Source organism: Phyllobates terribilis, unplaced genomic scaffold, assembly GCF_046119375.1.
Source record: "Phyllobates terribilis strain yellow unplaced genomic scaffold, ASM4611937v1 Scaffold_4__5_contigs__length_816908805, whole genome shotgun sequence".
NCBI classification, from domain to species: domain Eukaryota; kingdom Metazoa; phylum Chordata; class Amphibia; order Anura; family Dendrobatidae; genus Phyllobates; species Phyllobates terribilis.
In genome coordinates, this window is record NW_027362764.1 from 757,230,894 (window position 1) to 757,249,685 (window position 18,792).

The following is an 18,792-nucleotide window of genomic DNA, read 5'->3' on the forward strand; positions in this document are numbered from 1 at the left end:
GGTCGAACTCCCTGCGTTCCACCGTCATGGGATTACCCAGTATTCCCACCGTGTGAGGGGCCAGCGATCCGCTACGTTCAACCCCTTACCCCACTACAACTGGGCGGAGATGCAAGACAGTGACGCCGCAGTCCGTCTGGTGAAGGAGATGCTGACCCAGGCTGACGCCCGCCTGGACCCAGACGCTCCGGAAAAGACCAAGCAACTGTGGACGGAAAAGAGCAGACTGTTTCTCTACAAGGAAAAGTTGTGCCGCAGAATGGTCAATTCCCGGACACATGAACTGATCTGGCAGGTTGTGGTACCGAGACGGGACGCAGCTATGGTGCTGGAGGCCTACCACAATGGGGCAGGGCACTTCGGATGGAAGAAGCTGGAGTTCCTGCTGCGTGAACGGTTCTACTGGATAGGCATGAGAGGAGCCATTGAGAGATGGTGTAGAGACTGTGGCCCGTGCAATCTAAGAAGGAGGGACCGTGCCAGCCAGAGGACTCCCCTGCAGCCCATCCTCACCAGGCAGCCGCTGGAACTGGTAGCCCTGGACCATGTGAAACTGGCTCCAAGCAGAAGCGGGTATGTCTACGCCCTAACCATCGTGGATCACTACTCCCGGTTCCAGGTGGTGGTCCCTGTCAAAGACTTGATGGCTCAGACAGCAGCCTGAGCCTTCCAGCTGCACTTCTGCCGCCCACAAGGGTACCCGGACCAAGTGCTGACGGACCAAGGACCAGCCTTCGAAGCGGAGGTCTTCCAGGAGTTCTGCAACCTGTATGGCTGCAAGAAGATAAGAACAACGCCCTATCACCCCCAAACCAATGGACTCTGCGAGAAGATGAACCAGGTGGTGATAGATCTGCTAAAAACATTGCCCCTGGAAGAACGCAGCCTGTGGCCTGAGAAACTGCCCGATCTGGTGGACCTGTATAACCACATCCCGGTAGGTTCCACCAACTGTACCCCGGCTTACCTAATGCGAGCAAGACCTGGTAAGCTGCCTGTTGACCTGGATATGGGAGTCCTGACACCCGAGGACACCTCGCCAGAGGCAGACTGGGATACAGAACGGCAGCAGCAGTACCGGAAAGTGCAGGAGAGCGTCGAGCGAAGTCTCTGTCAATCAAGAGAAAGGCAGGAGAGGACTTATAACCAACATGCTCCCGCTGTTCCCCTGGTACCTGGAGAGCAGGTCTTGAAAAGAAAAAGGCGGCTCCATAAGTTGGACGACCAGTGGGAAAAGGACCCGTACACCGTACTGCCCTCAAGCCACAATAATCCAAAGGTGTACGTCATCAGCAAGGATGGAGGAGAGACCACAGCCACGGTCTCCAGAGACCACCTGAAAAAGTACCCCGAGAAGTTGCAAAGCACGGATGAAGATCAGGAAAACCCTCAACCCGTAGAGGAAAAGGAGGAAATGATCAGCACCGTACTCGGAGACTTTCCCCGGTCCTGGACACAAGTAAACAACGCTATCGTGGTGCCCGTCCTCACCTTTCTCCAGCCAGCCCCTCAAGTGCCTACAGAAGACCAGGTAGAGCTGGAAGAGCAGCCGGCCCAGGCGGCAGAAGAGTCCACACCAGCAGCGCAGGAGGATAAACCCTCTGCTAGTAGTGAGCCTGCCGTGCCCCTAGTGAGCCAAAGAGTGCGCAGACAGCTGCCCAGCTTACCCATAACACCTCCTACACCCTGTAGTGCAGGACCAGTTAGTGAGCTCCGTAGGTCACTAGAGGTCAGATGCCCGCTCGCTGGAGAATATAAAGTAATGCACTGTAAATTTACCTGTTTCTTGAAAATGTTTACGGTTTTTGTTGTTGCCTGTTATTAATTATGTTTCTCAGTTACCCTGCAGATTTCTATGGACTAACAGGTTATGGACGCTGGATAACCGGAACAATCTTGTAGATAGTTGCACATTGTGCCTCTTGCGAAGACGGCCGCGGAAGAGAAAACCTGTCTGGCGTGGCCTCCTTGTGGCCCAAAGTAGTTAGCTTCAGCCTTGCAGCCACGCCCAAGGCCAACGCAAGGGGTTTTCTTTGGACAGGTCCCCTACCTCGCTTAAAACTTCACCTTGGGTGATATGGACACCCGGTTACGGACACGCCGTGACCACAAAATTTACTTTTTCATGTTGTCTTGTTATTGTTATACCCTGTATTTATGTTTCTTTAAAAAAAATATGTTTAGTCCCGGAGTACTAAAATTCACTAGGGGGGAATGTGGCACCCCAGGGGTCTGGTTACCACAGTAATAGAAATATTATGTCTGAGAGCAAGTGGGAGGTGTCTCTGGTCAGGAGCCCTAAGCATGCAACACCGCCAGCCCAGACCTGGGAGGGGAGGACTCTGCCCTTATAAACTGGGTCTGGGGCGGGATTAAGGGAGTCAGAGCCTGGAGACAGTTCCAGACACAGGGAAAGTGTCAGCAAGGAGCTCTGTAGGAGCAGGAGCGAGTGCCAGGGGCTGGAAGCTAGATAGCTCGCCCTGGCTGAAGACATTAAGACCGGACACGGAGTCCGAGGCTGTGGGGACATCCAGGTCCAGCAGCAGAATCCAACCGGCAGGGGATTCCATGTCCTCTGGCCAGAGAAGCCCGGAGGCACGGTCACAAGCAAGGGACCAGCACCGCCATCGTGAAGCGGGGGCTAACAGAAAGCCCCAAGTCCCCAGCCATACGGGTGAGCACCACACGGTATACTCAGGGACGTGGGCTACTTCTACCCGCACACAGCAAGGTAGCCAGGAAAGAGTGCAGATAGACGGGGAGGCCTACAACTCCACCTGGCCAAGGGAGATCCAGCTTGCTCTCAGACTGACCAGGCCTCCACTGCTAGCCAGTACTCCCGGGAGGGTCTGCTTTATAACATCAGTAAAGACCCTGAACTGCACTGCACGGACTCTGAGTTATTCCTGCTGCGCTCGTGCACCATCACTCCCATCATCCACACTAACTGCCCTGAGGCTATACTCCTCCCGTGGGGAGTCACCCCGTTCTTAGCTGCACACACAACACCGGCCTCAGCGGTCTGCTTTGCAGCGGCGGTCCCCACTGACCGCAATCCACGGGTGGCGTAGTCGGACCATCATCATACCAATAACCCTGCCACTGATTTGACCACCCTGGGCACGGACCGGGTCATCGCCACGGAGACTACAACCCCCAGCGATCCAGCTCTGGGTATTCCCCGCACACACGTGCATGCACAACACAGGCCCAGGGGGCGCGTCACTATGACTTCTCTCATACAGAGAACACACAGAGATGAGGGATTTGGACTCTCCTGTCTCTATGCAGCTCTTCTTCAGAAGAAGCAGCATGGAAGACATTATACCACGGTACTGAGCGGTGTAGTTGTAAATTCAGAACAAGGGAGAGATAAAACACTTGCTAGAAAGCAACAGCATGAGGACATTATAGAACAGTTCTGAGCAGTGTAGCTGTGAATCCAGTTCTGGGATAAGATAAAACACTTCCTAGAAAGCAGCAACATGGAGGACATTATAGAACAGTTCTGAGAAGTGTAACTGTGAATCCAGTTCTGGGATAAGATAAAACACTCCCTAGAAAGCAGCAACATGGAGGACATTATAGAACAGTTCTGAGCAGTGTAACTGTGAATCCAGTTCTGGGATAAGATAAAACACTCCCTAGAAAGCAGCAACATGGAGGACATTATAGAACAGCACTGAGCAGTGTAACTGTGAATCCAGTTCTGGTGTATGATAAAACACTTACTAGAAAGTAGCAGCACGAATGACATTACAGAACAATACTGAGCAGTGAAGTTGTAAATCCAGCACTAGGGTGAGATAAACACTTAAAATAAAATAGCAGCACTAACTGTGTGTGTCTGTGCCTCTTTCTCTCACTCTGCTCCACCCTCCTACTGCTCTCTTCGTAGACTCCAATAGACAGATGTATTCTGACATCTCAGTAAACTGACAATCCGTCTTACTTTGACTAAGATGCAGGTGATTGACAGGACTCTCCCATAATAAGACACCTGTCGATCACCTGGAGCTGCACTGAGAGATGCCGGCCGGGGGTGTCACCAGTCTAGTCTCTGGCTATGGCCCCCTGCTATATCTTTAAGGCATATTTTCCCTGCTATGTCTGGGTGGTTCAGATGAAAATATAACTGGCTGCAATTGTGCGGGGAGGCTCTAGATTCACTGATTCCTGCAGCATGAATCAGGTGACAGGTTCCCTCAAAGCAGCAGCTTTCGTCACAGAAGCATGAACACAGGTCACCAATGCAAGACATATGTGAAACCATAAAAGCATTTTGGAAAAAGGGCAATTTGATCAAATTATTTAGTGGAAAAAGATTTTTATGTCTGAAAAAATAGTGACTATGAGTTCATGAAAAAATACACAACTATAAATGTTACAGCGGGGGGGAGGTGAATTGGTTAGGAATAGTTTACCTAAGACATTGGCAGAGCATTGAGTTTGTAGGACAATGTTTACTTTTTACACTTTGGTCAGCCTTTGGTCAGGTATTGTTCAATTTCACACCTTGGTCAACCAATGTTTACTTTGCACATATCACTAATTAACTGTATTAATCCTAACTGCCATTCTCAGGTGAGTAGACCAAGACATTGTGGCTTAAACTTGGGAAAATCACTAAAATAAATGGGTTTCACAAACTGCTGTACCAGCTTTTTTTTTCAATAAAAACAAAGCAAAACCTGATACCTGCGTTTCGTTTTTGCACTTACTCATTGCTTTCTATGGGTGAAAAAAAGCTGCAAAAACGCTTAAAGAAGTGACATGCTGCCGTTTTCAAAAAAGCAGCAGTTTTCAAATTCAGTCAGAAAAAAAAACTCCATGTGTGAATGAGATTTCTGAAATCGCATATCTTTTACTGATACCGTAAAATGCAGATTAAAATTTGCATAAAAAAAAGCAGCGAAAACTCAACGTGTGAACATAGCCTTAAAGTGCAAAAAGTGAAATCCACAAAAAAAAGGGCAAAATGTGGATATCAAGTACACTCTGGAAATATTATCCCCTGTGTCTCCACTTACCCCATATATAACAAAGTAGCTGCCAAGTATTGACCCCTCTAAAGCTCTGTTCACATGTCCAGTTGTGATTCCTTTGAAATGGATCCAGTGTATATATAAAAAAAAAAACTACATCTGCTACAAACAGAGCAAAAATGGCCGTACATTTTAGTGTCCGTTTTGCATCTGTTTTTGATCCGTTTTTATTAGATTTGTCTGTGAGCGCCTCTAGTGTTCTAGTGCTTAAAAAACGGATCCATTAACGGATGATCATCCATTATTATCCATTTCCGATGCACTACTACGTAAAAAAAAAAATACAATTACAGATCCACATGCCATCCGTTTTTTAGGCTGGACAGAAAAATTCTGCAGACTATGCTTTTGATACAGTTAAAAAAAAGGATCTGGATTGATGAGTCCGGCAGTGGCATAGTCTTCTCTCCCCATAGAGAACACGTGAATCCTCAGCTGAGCCGAGTATTATTGTGTATGGGCGAGTCGGGAGAGAAAGCTGCAAGTCACTTACAGCTGGGGATGACTAAGAAAGGAGGATGAGGGTGGTTGTGCTTTATCTCAGGGTCATCAGGATAAAATTAGATTTGTAGGTGGAGTTCCCCTTTAATCGTCGCATTTCCCAAATAGCTACGCTATAACCCTTCATCTGTAGTCTAGCACTAAAATTCTGCTTTTTGAGGTCTGCCATGACACAGACGACCCGGTTTTATGCCTGTCACATTTTTCCCATGGAGAAACAGGAATTTCCTGACGTTTCACTTTCTAGGAGAAATCCCAGAGCGATCAGAAATATCCGCAGATTCCGAATTAGGACAAGATCTCCACCGTATAACATGTCTGTGTGTAACTCGTGCTATATCGCTCGGCATTGGTCTCCAATAGAAAGAAAAAGTTTTGGGCAGGTGTGGGGAAAAAATGCAACAAGACACAAGGTAGTTATACTGCATCATCAAGGTGTCTCCGAGGGAAAGATGTCACAGCAGACAGGGGTCTCCAGATGTGCTGCTGCTCAAGCTGTTTTGTAAAAGCACCAAAAAATAGGCAAAGTTGAGGACCGTATAAGCAGTGATCAACAAAGAAACAGAAGATGAAAAACACATCATTTGTACTTCCCTTGAAGAGGTTGTCCATTACTTTTACATTAATTGTCTATCCTTAGGATAGGTCATTAATGTCTGATCGGCTGGTGTCCCACTCCTGGCACCTCTGTCGATTGGTGTCCACCTGCCGGAAGTACTCACTTGCTGATTAGACATTGATGACCTATCCTAAGGATAGGCCATCAATGTTAAAGTAGTGGACAACCTCTTTAAAAATCGCTAGATGTCCAGCAGTGCCATCAGCTCAGAACTGCCATCAACCAGTGGGACACAGCTACACCCATCTACTGTGTCGGGAAGTCTGGCCAGATGTGGTCTTCATGGAAAAATTGCTGCCAAAAGTAATATCTTCAATATGAAAAAGAGGACAAGGTAAGAACTAAGGTGCAGAAAAATGTCAGCAGGTGCTCTGGACTGAGCAGTCACAATGTGAAATATTTGGCCGAACAGGAGGCAGTTTGTTCACCGAAAGACTGGGGAGCGGTATGACAATGAGGGTCTGCAGGAACAGTGATACGCAATGGCGGGTCCTGCAAGTTTGGGGCTGCATTTCGGCAAATGGTTTTAGGGATTTGTTCAGGATTAATGGTGATAAATACAGACAGATACTTATCCATCGTGTAATACCATCAGGAGGCGTTTGATTGGCTCCAGATTTATTCTGCAGTAGAACGACCCCCAACAACCAGCCAATGTCATTAAGAAGGAAGAGTCCTGGGAGTGATGATCTGACCCCACAGAGTCCTGATCTCACATCATCCAGTCTGTCTGGGATCACATGAAGACAAAGAAGGATTTATACAAGCGACATACACAGAAGATCTGGGGTCAGTTCTCCAAGATGTTTGGAACAATCTCCTGCTAAGTTCCTTCAAAAACTGTGAGCAAGAGACAAGAAGAAGTGATGAAGGAGACGGGCGGTCACCAAATATTGATGGGATTTAGATTTCTGTTTTGTTCGTTCACTTTGAACTTTGTTAACTGATAAAAAATAACCTACTAACACTTCTATTTTTGGAATCATTCTTACTTTGCAGCATTTTTCCACACCAGCCTAATACTTCGGCCCTGTCCTGTACATAGCGTAATAATGCGATATAATAGATCTTATTCTTAATAATGTATCTTAAGATACAGACAGGTGGTGGCTGGAAGGAGGGGAGGGCAGACACCAAAGATACTAATAATAAGAGACTACTAAGACTAATATTCATCTACCGCCTCCATTCTGGTGCCAGCATCACCCTTTCGGCCTCATATGACCACTGCAGTTCATCAGTGACCACTGATCGGTTGCAGCCCTGACATTCTGGCACCGGTACAGAACGTGAGATTTTTTTTTTTTTTTGCAACACTCAGGATCAAGTGACATTGATTAAAATAAAAGTAGCAGACAACCCCTTTAAATCTGCAGTGATATCATGATTTCCTGAAATACTCTGCACCCATTAGTTTACTTTGTTATGGGTCACTAACTCACAAGACTGCAGCAATATAAAATGGTCTGCAAACCCATGAAACACTTACAGCGGGGAAAATAAGTATTTGATACACTGCCGATTTTTCAAGTTTTCCCATCTACAAAGAATGGAGAGGTCGGTAATTTTTAGCACAGGTACATTTCACCTGTGAGAGACAGAATCTAAAAGTAAAATCCAGAAAATCACATTGTATGATTTTTACATAATTAATTTGCATTTTACTGCATGAAATAAGTATTTGATCATCTACCAACCAGATAGAATTCTGGCTCTCACAGAACTGTTAGTTTTTCTTTAAGAAGCCCTCCTACTCTGCACCCATTACTTGTATTAATTGCACCTGCTGGACTCATTACCTGTATAAAAGACACCTGTCCACACTCAATCAATCACACTCCAACCTCTACACCATGGGCAAGAGCAAAGAGCTGTCTAAGGACACCAGGGACAAAATTGTAGACCTGCACAAGGCTGGGATGGGCTACAGCACAATAGGGAGAAGGCAACAACTGTTGGCACAATAATTAGAAAATGGAAGAAACACAAGATGACTGTCAATCTTCTTCGGTCTGAGGCTCCGTGCAAGATCTCACCTTGTGTGGTAAGGATGATTCTGAGAAAGGTCAGGAATCAGCCCAGAACTACATGGGAGGACCTGGACAATGACCTGAAGAGAGCTGGGACCACAGTCTCAAAGATTACCGTTAGTAACACACTAAGAAGTCATGGAGTAAAATCCTGCAAGACACACAAGGTCCCCCTGCTCATGGCAGCATATGTCAAAGCCTATTTGAAGTTCGTCAATGACCATCTGGATGATCCAGAGGAGGCATGGGAAAAGGTCATGTGGTCAGATGAGACCAAAATATAACTTTTTGGGATCAACTTCACTCGCCGTGTTTGGAGGAAGAAGGAGGATGAATATAACAGTAAGAACACAGTCCCAACTGTGAAGCATGGTGGGGAAAACATCATACTCTGGGGGTGCTTATCTGCAAAGGGGACAGGATGACTGCACCGTATTGAAGGGAGGATGGATGGGGTCATGTATTGCGAGATTTTGACCAACAACCACCTTCCCTCAGACCATTGGGTTGTAGCTGGGTCTTCCAGCATGACACTGACCCGAAACACACAGCCAGGGCAACTAAGGAGTGGCTCTGTAAGAAGCATTTCAAGGTCCTGGAGTGGCCTAGCCAGTCTCCAGACCTAAACCCAATAGAAAATCTTTGGAGGAAGCAGAAACTCAATGTTGCCCAGCGACAGCCCCGAAACCTGAAAGATCTGGAGAAGATGTGTATGGAGGAGTGGGCCAAAATCCCTGCCGCAGTGTGTGCAAACCTGGTCAAGAACTGCAGGAAACGTCTGACCTCTGTAATTGCAAATGAAAATTTCTGTACAAAATATTAAGATGTTTTTCTATTGTTTCAAATACTTATATTCTTATTTGATACAATAAAATGCAAATTAATTATGTAGAAATCCTACAATGTGATTTTCTGTTTTTTATTTTTAGATTCTGTCTCTCACAGGTGACGTGTACCTGCGATAAAAATTACAGACCTCTCCATTCTTTGTAGGTGGGAAAACTTGCAAAATAAGCAGAGTATCAAATACTTATTTTCCCCACTGTGCATGAAGAAGAAGTAATCACAGGGGTCGTGCATGACAACTTCTTAAAGAACTTGGCAGTAACCGTTCGATTTTTCAGGACAAATTAAGTATTACACAGATTGCTTTCAGATCAATGTGCCGGGTCCTCCAGAGCGAAAAATTTCTGCAGCCGTGAGGGTCTTGAACCCCAAAAAGGGCATGTGAAAATTCATTTTTTTTTGTATTAGGCAATCCCTTAAATGACTTCATAATAAAAAAATATTCAGTTTTTTAATATACGTTTTCAAAGATCTTCGAAAGCCCAACAGTAACCCTAGTCCATATGCAGAAGCAACACAAAAAAACCACCTCAACCCTATGACAGTAAAGCAGTCCCAGCTCTCGTCACCATCTGAACTGCGTCAGCTCATACCGATGCCAGCGCCGAATGTACGTCCTGTCTACCCACGGCCCTATCCGGCACATAGACTGAGCAGCCAGGGTGGCACAACACTGGTTGCCAGGAACGAGTGTAATCACACTGGCTACCAGCATGGTACAGCACTGACGACTCCACCAAAGGAAAAAAAATCGGCATTGACTTGGAGAAAGAAAAAAAAAAAAAAAAAAGAGGAAAAACAGGTGCAATATAGAATAAAAAAAAATTGTGAAAAATCCCCAAAATATGCCACTAATTGCATGGCCCATTATTCTGGTCTAGAAATCTCCCCAGTCCAGTCGCTGGTCATGACCCTTGGTAATGACATAACCTATATTCAGACCTTACAGATAAGAAAGGGAACCGTTCCCAAGTCGGGGGGCGGTGGGGGGGTTTGGAATCACCGATCAGATTGAATTTGGAATTATTGTGTTTCCTTCCTAGAATACTTCTCAAAACGTCTTAAAGGGATGGTCTCTGCAAGTGATTAGGATACTTGTCTGATCAGTGGGGGTCCCCAAGAATGGGAGATTCCTGGATCCCCCGAGAAGCTGAAAGTGTCAACGACTTGTTATAAAGAAGAACTCACTAATCGGATTTCTCTTGTAAGATCTAAACATATAAAAGGGTAAAATAAAAAAAATAAAAAACTTTTCAGCTATTGAACCATTAACCAGTAGAAAAACGTCCATACATGCATGAAAGCATTACTCACGCCTCCAGCGCCCCCTATATATGACAAGAGGTAAATACAAGATGTTATAAGACAGGGACGTTATACCGCAAGTGGAGCTGAAATGACTGCTATATGGTCGCTCTAGGTTTTGGAGTCAAAGGGGCGATCCCAAAGATAATTAGTATGACAGGCCCCCACAACTCGCTATTAAATCTTTTCGATATAACAATCAGCTCTTCCTGCTTTATGGCATGCTGCAAAACATGCACCAAGATCAGAACTGTCTTCCCCCTTCGTTTCCCTTTATGTCACGGTGAAGACGCAATCTCCAGACATACTGAGAACTCCCTATATACCTACCTCCTTCTGATCCAGCTGAAGAGAAGACTTGATGAGGTCCCGCAGGGCAGTGAGCTGCTTCTTCTCCTCATCCTGCGTCTGTTTTATCTACGGAGAATAAATTATATATAAGATGGTGATAATAACAATACACAGAAAAACAATATATAACCCAAACATCTTCATCATATTGTACATAGGGGCAGTATTATAGTAGTTATATTCTTGTACATAGAGGGCAGTATTATAGTAGTTATATTCTTGTACATAGGAGCAGTATTATAGTAGTTATATTCTTGTACATAGGAGCAGTATTATAGTAGTTATATTCTTGTACATAGGGTCAGTATTATAGTAGTTATATTCTTGTACATAGGAGCAGTATTATAGTAGTTATATTCTTGTACATAGGAGCAGTATTATAGTAGTTATATTCTTGTACATAGGAGCAGTATTATAGTAGTTATATTCTTGTACATAGGGGGCAGTATTATAGTAGTTATATTCTTGTACATAGGAGTAGTATTATAGTAGTTATATTCTTGTACATAGGAGCAGTATTATAGTAGTTATATTCTTGTACATAGAGGGCAGTATTATAGTAGTTATATTCTTGTATATAGGGGGCAGTATTATAGTAGTTATATTCTTGTATATAGGAGCAGTATTATAGTAGTTATATTCTTGTACATAGAGAGCAGTATTATAGTAGTTATATTCTTGTACATAGGGGGCAGTATTATAGTAGTTATATTCTTGTATATAGGAGCAGTATTATAGTAGTTATATTCTTGTACATAGAGAGCAGTATTATAGTAGTTATATTCTTGTACATAGGGGGCAGTATTATAGTAGTTATATTCTGTACATAGGGGGCAGTGTTATAGTAGTTATATTCTTGTACATAGGAGCAGTATTATAGTAGTTATATTCTTGTACATAGGAGCAGTATTATAGTAGTTATATTCTTGTACATAGGGGCAGTATTATAGTAGTTATATTCTTGTACATAGGGGGCAGTATTATAGTAGTTATATTCTTGTATATAGGAGCAGTATTATAGTAGTTATATTCTTGTACATAGAGGGCAGTATTATAGTAGTTATATTCTTGTACATAGGAGCAGTATTATAGTAGTTATATTCTTGTACATAGAGGGCAGTATTATAGTAGTTATATTCTTGTACATAGAGGGCAGTATTATAGTAGTTATATTCTTGTACATAGGAGCAGTATTATAGTAGTTATATTCTTGTACATAGGAGCAGTATTATAGTAGTTATATTCTTGTACATAGAGGGCAGTATTATAGTAGTTATATTCTTGTACATAGGGGCAGTAGTATAGTAGTTATATTCTTGTACATAGGGGCAGTATTATAGTAGTTATATTCTTGTACATAGGGGCAGTATTATAGTAGTTATATTCTTGTACATAGGGGCAGTATTATAGTAGTTATATTCTTGTACATAGGAGCAGTATTATAGTAGTTATATTATTGTACATAGGGGGCAGTATTATAGTAGTTATATTCTTGTACATAGGAGCAGTATTATAGTAGTTATATTATTGTACATAGGGGGCAGTATTATAGTAGTTATATTCTTGTACATAGGAGCAGTGTTATAGTAGTTATATTCTTGTACATAGGGGGCAATATTATAGTAGTTATATTCTTGTACATAGTGGGCAGTATTATAGTAGTTATATTCTTGTACATAGTGGGCAGTATTATAGTAGTTATATTCTTGTACATAGGAGGCAGCATTATAGTAGTTATATTCTTGTACATAGGAGCAGTATTATAGTAGTTATATTCTTGTACATAGGAGCAGTATTATAGTAGTTATATTCTTGTACATAGGGGGCAGTATTATAGTAGTTATATTCTTGTACATAGGAGCAGTATTATAGTAGTTATATTCCTATACATAGGAGCAGTATTATAGTAGTTATATTCTTGTACATAGGAGCAGTATTATAGTAGTTATATTCTTGTATATAGGGGCAGTATTATAGTAGTTATATTCTTGTACATAAGGGGCAGTATTATAGTAGTTATATTCTTGTATTGAGGAATTCCTTCCTTGTTGCCAGATAAAACAATACGTAACACTGACTGTATAATAACAGGAACTTGTAGTAATCAATTGTTATGATTTATGAGCACTTCTCCAATTCCTGGGGATTATCACTAAATGTAGAATTGTATTGCTTTGTACGCAGTACATGATTCACGTGATGACTTATGGCAGATTGTGCGGTACACAACATTCTCACAAACAGTAAGTAGAAAAGCTATGTGACGACTGACGCTGCCCCCACTCCTCGCTGTCAGTGCGAATCAAGTGTTCTATATAAGTGAATGGGGCTGACCTGCAATACCACACACACCCTATGGACAGGTGTGGCGCAGTGTGTAGAAGAAAGCAGTCATGTCTTTCTAGATCTGGACAATCCCTTTAATAGCACCCCAGTACTTACATTGTAGAGATCGGCAGCCAGCTTCTCGATGTACTGCTTCAGTTTATCTGCAGTTTTCAGGCCGTCCTGGAAGAAACTGAGAAAGAAAGAGGCATGACGAGCTGCTCCATCACCGGACGGTGCCACGTGGGCTCCATACGTGCCCCCTGCCTCTCACATTAACCCCGTACTCACTTGCACTGCGCGTGGTAATACTTGATCAGATTCTGCAGCAGGTCCACGCCTTTCTTCGTCTTGATTTCATTAACTTTAATAAGATACTGTCAGAAGACAAAGACAGCGGTTAGGGTGTAATTGCAGGTTGTGCGGGTGTTGTATATGAAGGGGCCGAGCGGGTAATTAAATCATCATCCCGCTCGTGCTGCCGTATATTTATATTCAGCAGTCAACGGAAAATTCTACTCCTGGTGCCATTAGGTGTATTTACAAGTGCTGGGACCTTTACCACCTCAATACAGGAAATCTAGTGCTTTCGAAATAGCGCCATTATTCTGCACAGGCTGAGGCTGGTATTGCAGTACAGTCTCATTCACATAAAAATCAAGACCAGACCAAACCAATTCAATTTCTCCAGCTCTTCATAGTTTCTCTGATCGCGCTTATGGCATCGTACTCATTTTAAAATGCAAATCAAGATCTAAGACGGGTGCAGAAACACAATGTACGGGACAACTTGGGGGCAGTGACTGAGATGGCGCCACTCGGGGGGGGCGGCAGCGACAGACGGCGCCATTCGGGGGGGCGGCAGCGACAGACGGCGCCATTCGGGGGGGCGGCAGCGACAGACGGCGCCACTCGGGGGGGGGCGGCAGCGACAGACGGCGCCACTCGGGGGGGGCGGCAGCGACAGACGGCGCCACTCGGGGGGGGCGGCAGCGACAGACGGCAGCACTCGGGGGGGGCGGCAGCGACAGACGGCAGCACTCGGGGGGGGCGGCAGCGACAGACGGCAGCACTCGGGGGGGGCGGCAGCGACAGACGGCAGCACTCGGGGCGGCAGCGACAGACGGCAGCACTCGGGGCGGCAGCGACAGACGGCAGCACTCGGGGCGGCAGCGACAGACGGCAGCACTCGGGGCGGCAGCGACAGACGGCAGCACTCGGGGCGGCAGCGACAGACGGCAGCACTCGGGGCGGCAGCACTCGGGGCGGCAGCGACAGACGGCAGCACTCGGGGCGGCAGCGACAGACGGCAGCACTCGGGGCGGCAGCGACAGACGGCAGCACTCGGGGCGGCAGCGACAGACGGCAGCACTCGGGGCGGCAGCGACAGACGGCAGCACTCGGGGCGGCAGCGACAGACGGCAGCACTCGGGGGGGGCAGCGACAGACGGCAGCACTCGGGGGGGCAGCGACAGACGGCAGCACTCGGGGGGGGGGCAGCGACAGACGGCAGCACTCGGGGGGGCAGCGACAGACGGCAGCACTCGGGGGGGCAGCGACAGACGGCAGCACTCGGGGGGGCAGCGACAGACGGCAGCACTCGGGGGGGCAGCGACAGACGGCAGCACTCGGGGGGGCAGCGACAGACGGCAGCACTCGGGGGGGCAGCGACAGACGGCAGCACTCGGGGGGGCAGCGACAGACGGCAGCACTCGGGGGGGCAGCGACAGACGGCAGCACTCGGGGGGGCAGCGACAGACGGCAGCACTCGGGGGGGCAGCGACAGACGGCAGCACTCGGGGGGGCAGCGACAGACGGCAGCACTCGGGGGGGCAGCGACAGACGGCAGCACTCGGGGGGGCAGCGACAGACGGCAGCACTCGGGGGGGCAGCGACAGACGGCAGCACTCGGGGGGGCAGCGACAGACGGCAGCACTCGGGGGGGCAGCGACAGACGGCAGCACTCGGGGGGGGCAGCGACAGACGGCAGCACTCGGGGGGGCAGCGACAGACGGCAGCACTCGGGGGGGCAGCGACAGACGGCAGCACTCGGGGGGGGCAGCGACAGACGGCAGCACTCGGGGGGGGGCAGCGACAGACGGCAGCACTCGGGGGGGCAGCGACAGACGGCAGCACTCGGGGGGGCAGCGACAGACGGCAGCACTCGGGGGGGGGCAGCGACAGACGGCAGCACTCGGGGGGGGCAGCGACAGACGGCAGCACTCGGGGGAGGGCAGCGACAGACGGCAGCACTCGGGGGAGGGCAGCGACAGACGGCAGCACTCGGGGGGGCAGCGACAGACGGCAGCACTCGGGGGGGCAGCGACAGACGGCAGCACTCGGGGGGGCAGCGACAGACGGCAGCACTCGGGGGGGCAGCGACAGACGGCAGCACTCGGGGGGGCAGCGACAGACGGCAGCACTCGGGGGGGCAGCGACAGACGGCAGCACTCGGGGGGGCAGCGACAGACGGCAGCACTCGGGGGGGCAGCGACAGACGGCAGCACTCGGGGGGGCAGCGACAGACGGTAGCACTCTTCAGGGGCAGCGACAGACGGTAGCACTCTTCAGGGGCAGCGACAGATGGCGCCACTCGGGGGGGACAGCGACTGAGATGGCGCCACTCGGGGGGGGCAGCAACTGAGACGGCGCCACTCGGGGAGGCAGCAACTGACGGCAGCACTTGGGGGGGCAGCGACTGACGGCAGCACTCGGGGGGGCAGCGACTGACGGCAGCACTCTTCGGGGGCAGCGACAGACGGCAGCACTCGGCAGTAACAGTGTTAACATCATCCGGCAGCCGCGGCATAACCGTCAGCTTTAGAAGCGGCATCACTGACTACCAACAGGGAAACATGCAGACTCTCCAAGTGATTATACAATTTGTGCAACCATTGGGGCAAATAGATATCAGATTGTAGGGTGCCGCCTCTAAGGCCCCTCAGAAGAACGCCTGCAATGTTTCAGTGCACAATCATGTGCTTAAAGGGGTTTTCCGGCTCCGCAAACTTCTGGATTGGGAGGTGAAGGGAGTCTGTTACATCTGCAGACAACTGTGGGACATGTGTAAGATCCACAGGCAGCGTGCACCTGTCATATTCATTAAAACACGCACCGATCGCTCTCGCTTTCTGGCAGTGATCAGGAGACGTCACCGGTCCTGAAAGGACCTCAACCAACAATGAAGAAAAAGTCGGGAGCAAGACAGTATATTTCTCTAAGCTTCAGCGTATGAGTGTCGCCTGTCTCTGATCGGCACAGTGGCCTCTGCTCTGGAGGGATGGGGTACAGGTTGTTGGGGCCCCTGACTTGTGTTGTGCAGTATGTGTGCGGCTCCTGCAGATATTTCGCCCTCTGGTCCCAGCACCTGTAATATTCCCGGGGCCGGGTGTCAGCCCCTGCTAATTGGACATAAGAAAAGATGTGAAAATGGGAAGTGCTGCTCATAGCTGGGGCAGTGCTGATCCTCCCCCAAATCTACAGGGGGCGCTCACCTCACACATCTGTAACTGGAACAGTCTCCTCTCCTTTTCCATTTCCTCAGCGATCTCGGCCCCTGTGATCTCCGTCCGGATCATGCCATGCTGCTTCGCGTGCTCCCTCTTCTCCTTCTCAATTTTTGTGCTAAAATAAAAATAAATAAACAAAAATAATGCCAAGTGCGACCGTCCACGGATCCGCACCCCCAACAGACTCCGCACATCACTGTCATCATCCAGCCCCTCCGCAATCATGGCCGCACTTACAATTTGGTTTCATAATCTTTCCAGGCCTTGTCAAATGGCTTCTTGAGATCCTAGAAAGAGAAAACACCAAATAGTAAAAAAAAGATGCAATGAAGAGAGAAAATCATCACATGGAGCTGCACAAACTCTACTACTGCTTATTCAGTGTCTGCAAGAGTAATCTGATGTAGGAAAACCACCTGCACTACCAGCAGAAGAGTGAGTGCAGCTCTGGAGGATAATACAGGACGTAACTCAGGATCAGTAATGTATGTACACAGTGACTGCACCAGCGGAATAGTGAGTGCAGCTCTGGAGTATAATACAGGATGTAACTCAGGATCAGTATTGTATGTACACAGTGACTGCATCAGCAGAATAGTGAGTGCAGCTCTGGAGTATAATACAGGATGTAACTCAGGATCAGTAATGTAATGTATGTACACATTGACTGCACCAGCAGAATAGTGAGTGCAGCTCTGGAGTATAATACGGGAAGTAACTCAGGATCAGTACAGGATCAGTAATGTAATGTATGTACACAGTGACTGCACCAGCAGAATAGTGAGTGCAGCTCTGGGGTATAACACAGGAGGTAACTCAGGATCAGTAATGTACAGTGGGTACGGAAAGTATTCAGACCCCTTTAAAGTTTTCACGCTTTGTTTCATTGCATTTGATAAATTCTAAAAAGTTCATTTTTTTCTCATTAAAGTACACTCTGCACCCCATCTTGACTGAAAAAAAAAAAACAAATGTAGAAATTTTTGCAAATTTATTAAAAAAGAAAAACTGAAATATCACATGGTCATAAGTATTCAGACCCTTTGCTCAGACACTCATATTTAAGTCACATGCTGTCCATTTCCTTGTGATCCTCCTTGAGATGGTTCTACTCCTTCATTGGAGTCCGGCTGTGTTTAATTAAACTGATAGGACTTGATTTGGAAAGGCACACACCTGTCTATATAAGACTTCACAGCTCACAGTGCATGTCAGACCAAATGAGAATCATGAGCTCAAAAGGAACTGCCCAAGGAGCTCAGAGACAGAATTGTGGCAAGGCACAGATCTGGCCAAGGTTACAAAAGGATTTCTGCATTACTCAAGGTTCCAAAGAGCACAGTGGCCTCCATAATCCTTACATGGAAGAAGTTTGGGACCACCAGAAGTCTTCCTAGACCTGGCCGTCCAGCCAAACTGAGCAATCGTGGGAGAAGAGCCTTGGTGAGAGAGGTAAAGAAGAACCCCAAGATCACTGTGGCTGAGCTCCAGAGATGCAGTAGGGAGATGGGAGAAAGTTCCAAAGTCAGCTATCACTGCAGCCCTCCACCAGTCAAGCCTTTATGGCAGAGTGGCCCGACGGAAGTCTCTCCTCAGTGCAAGACATATGAAACTCGCATAGAGTCTGCTCAAAAACACATGAAGGACTCCCAGACTATAAGAAATAAGATTCTCTGGTCTGATGAGGCGAACATAGAACTTTTTGGTGATAATTCTAAGCGGTATGTGTGGAGAAAACCAGGCACTGCTCATCACCTGCCCAATACAATCCCAACAGTGAAACATGGTGGTGGCAGCATCATGCTATGAGGGTGTTTTTCAGCTGCAGGGACAGGACGACTGGTTGCCATTGAAGGAAACATGAATGCGGCCAAGTACAGAGATATCCTGGATGAAAACCTCTCCCAGAGTGCTCTGGACCTCAGACTTGGCCGAAGGTTCACCTTCCAACAAGACAATGACCCTAAGCACACAGCTAAAATAACAAAGGAGTGGCTTCAGAACAACTCTGTGACCATTCTTGACTGTCCCAGCCAGATCCCTGACCTAAACCCAATTGAGCATCGCTGGAGAGACCTGAAAATGGCTGTCCACCAACGTTCACCATCCAACCTGACGGAACTGGAGAGGATCTGCAAGGAAGAATGGCAGAGGACCCCCAAATCCAGGTGTGAAAAACTTGTTGCATCATTCCCAAGAAGACTCATGGCTGTACTAGCTCAAAAGGGGGCTTCTACTCAATGCAGAGCAAAGGGTCTGAA

General features: G+C 47.3%; 1 protein-coding gene across 3 annotated transcripts in view; it reads right to left on the bottom strand.

Moving 5' to 3' along the window:
* The window catches only part of ASAP1 (ArfGAP with SH3 domain, ankyrin repeat and PH domain 1), a 328,274-nt gene that overhangs the window by 87,072 nt on the left and 222,410 nt on the right, over positions 1-18,792 (bottom strand). For all 3 annotated transcript variants that reach the window (XM_073679894.1, XM_073679892.1, XM_073679893.1), the window contains 5 exons: positions 16,769-16,818; positions 16,517-16,646; positions 13,314-13,399; positions 13,140-13,215; positions 10,677-10,763 (listed from right to left, as the gene is read on the bottom strand). In XM_073679894.1, coding sequence (XP_073535995.1) covers positions 10,677-10,763; positions 13,140-13,215; positions 13,314-13,399; positions 16,517-16,646; positions 16,769-16,818 — 429 coding nt within the window. The remainder of the gene's footprint in view (positions 1-10,676; positions 10,764-13,139; positions 13,216-13,313; positions 13,400-16,516; positions 16,647-16,768; positions 16,819-18,792) is intronic.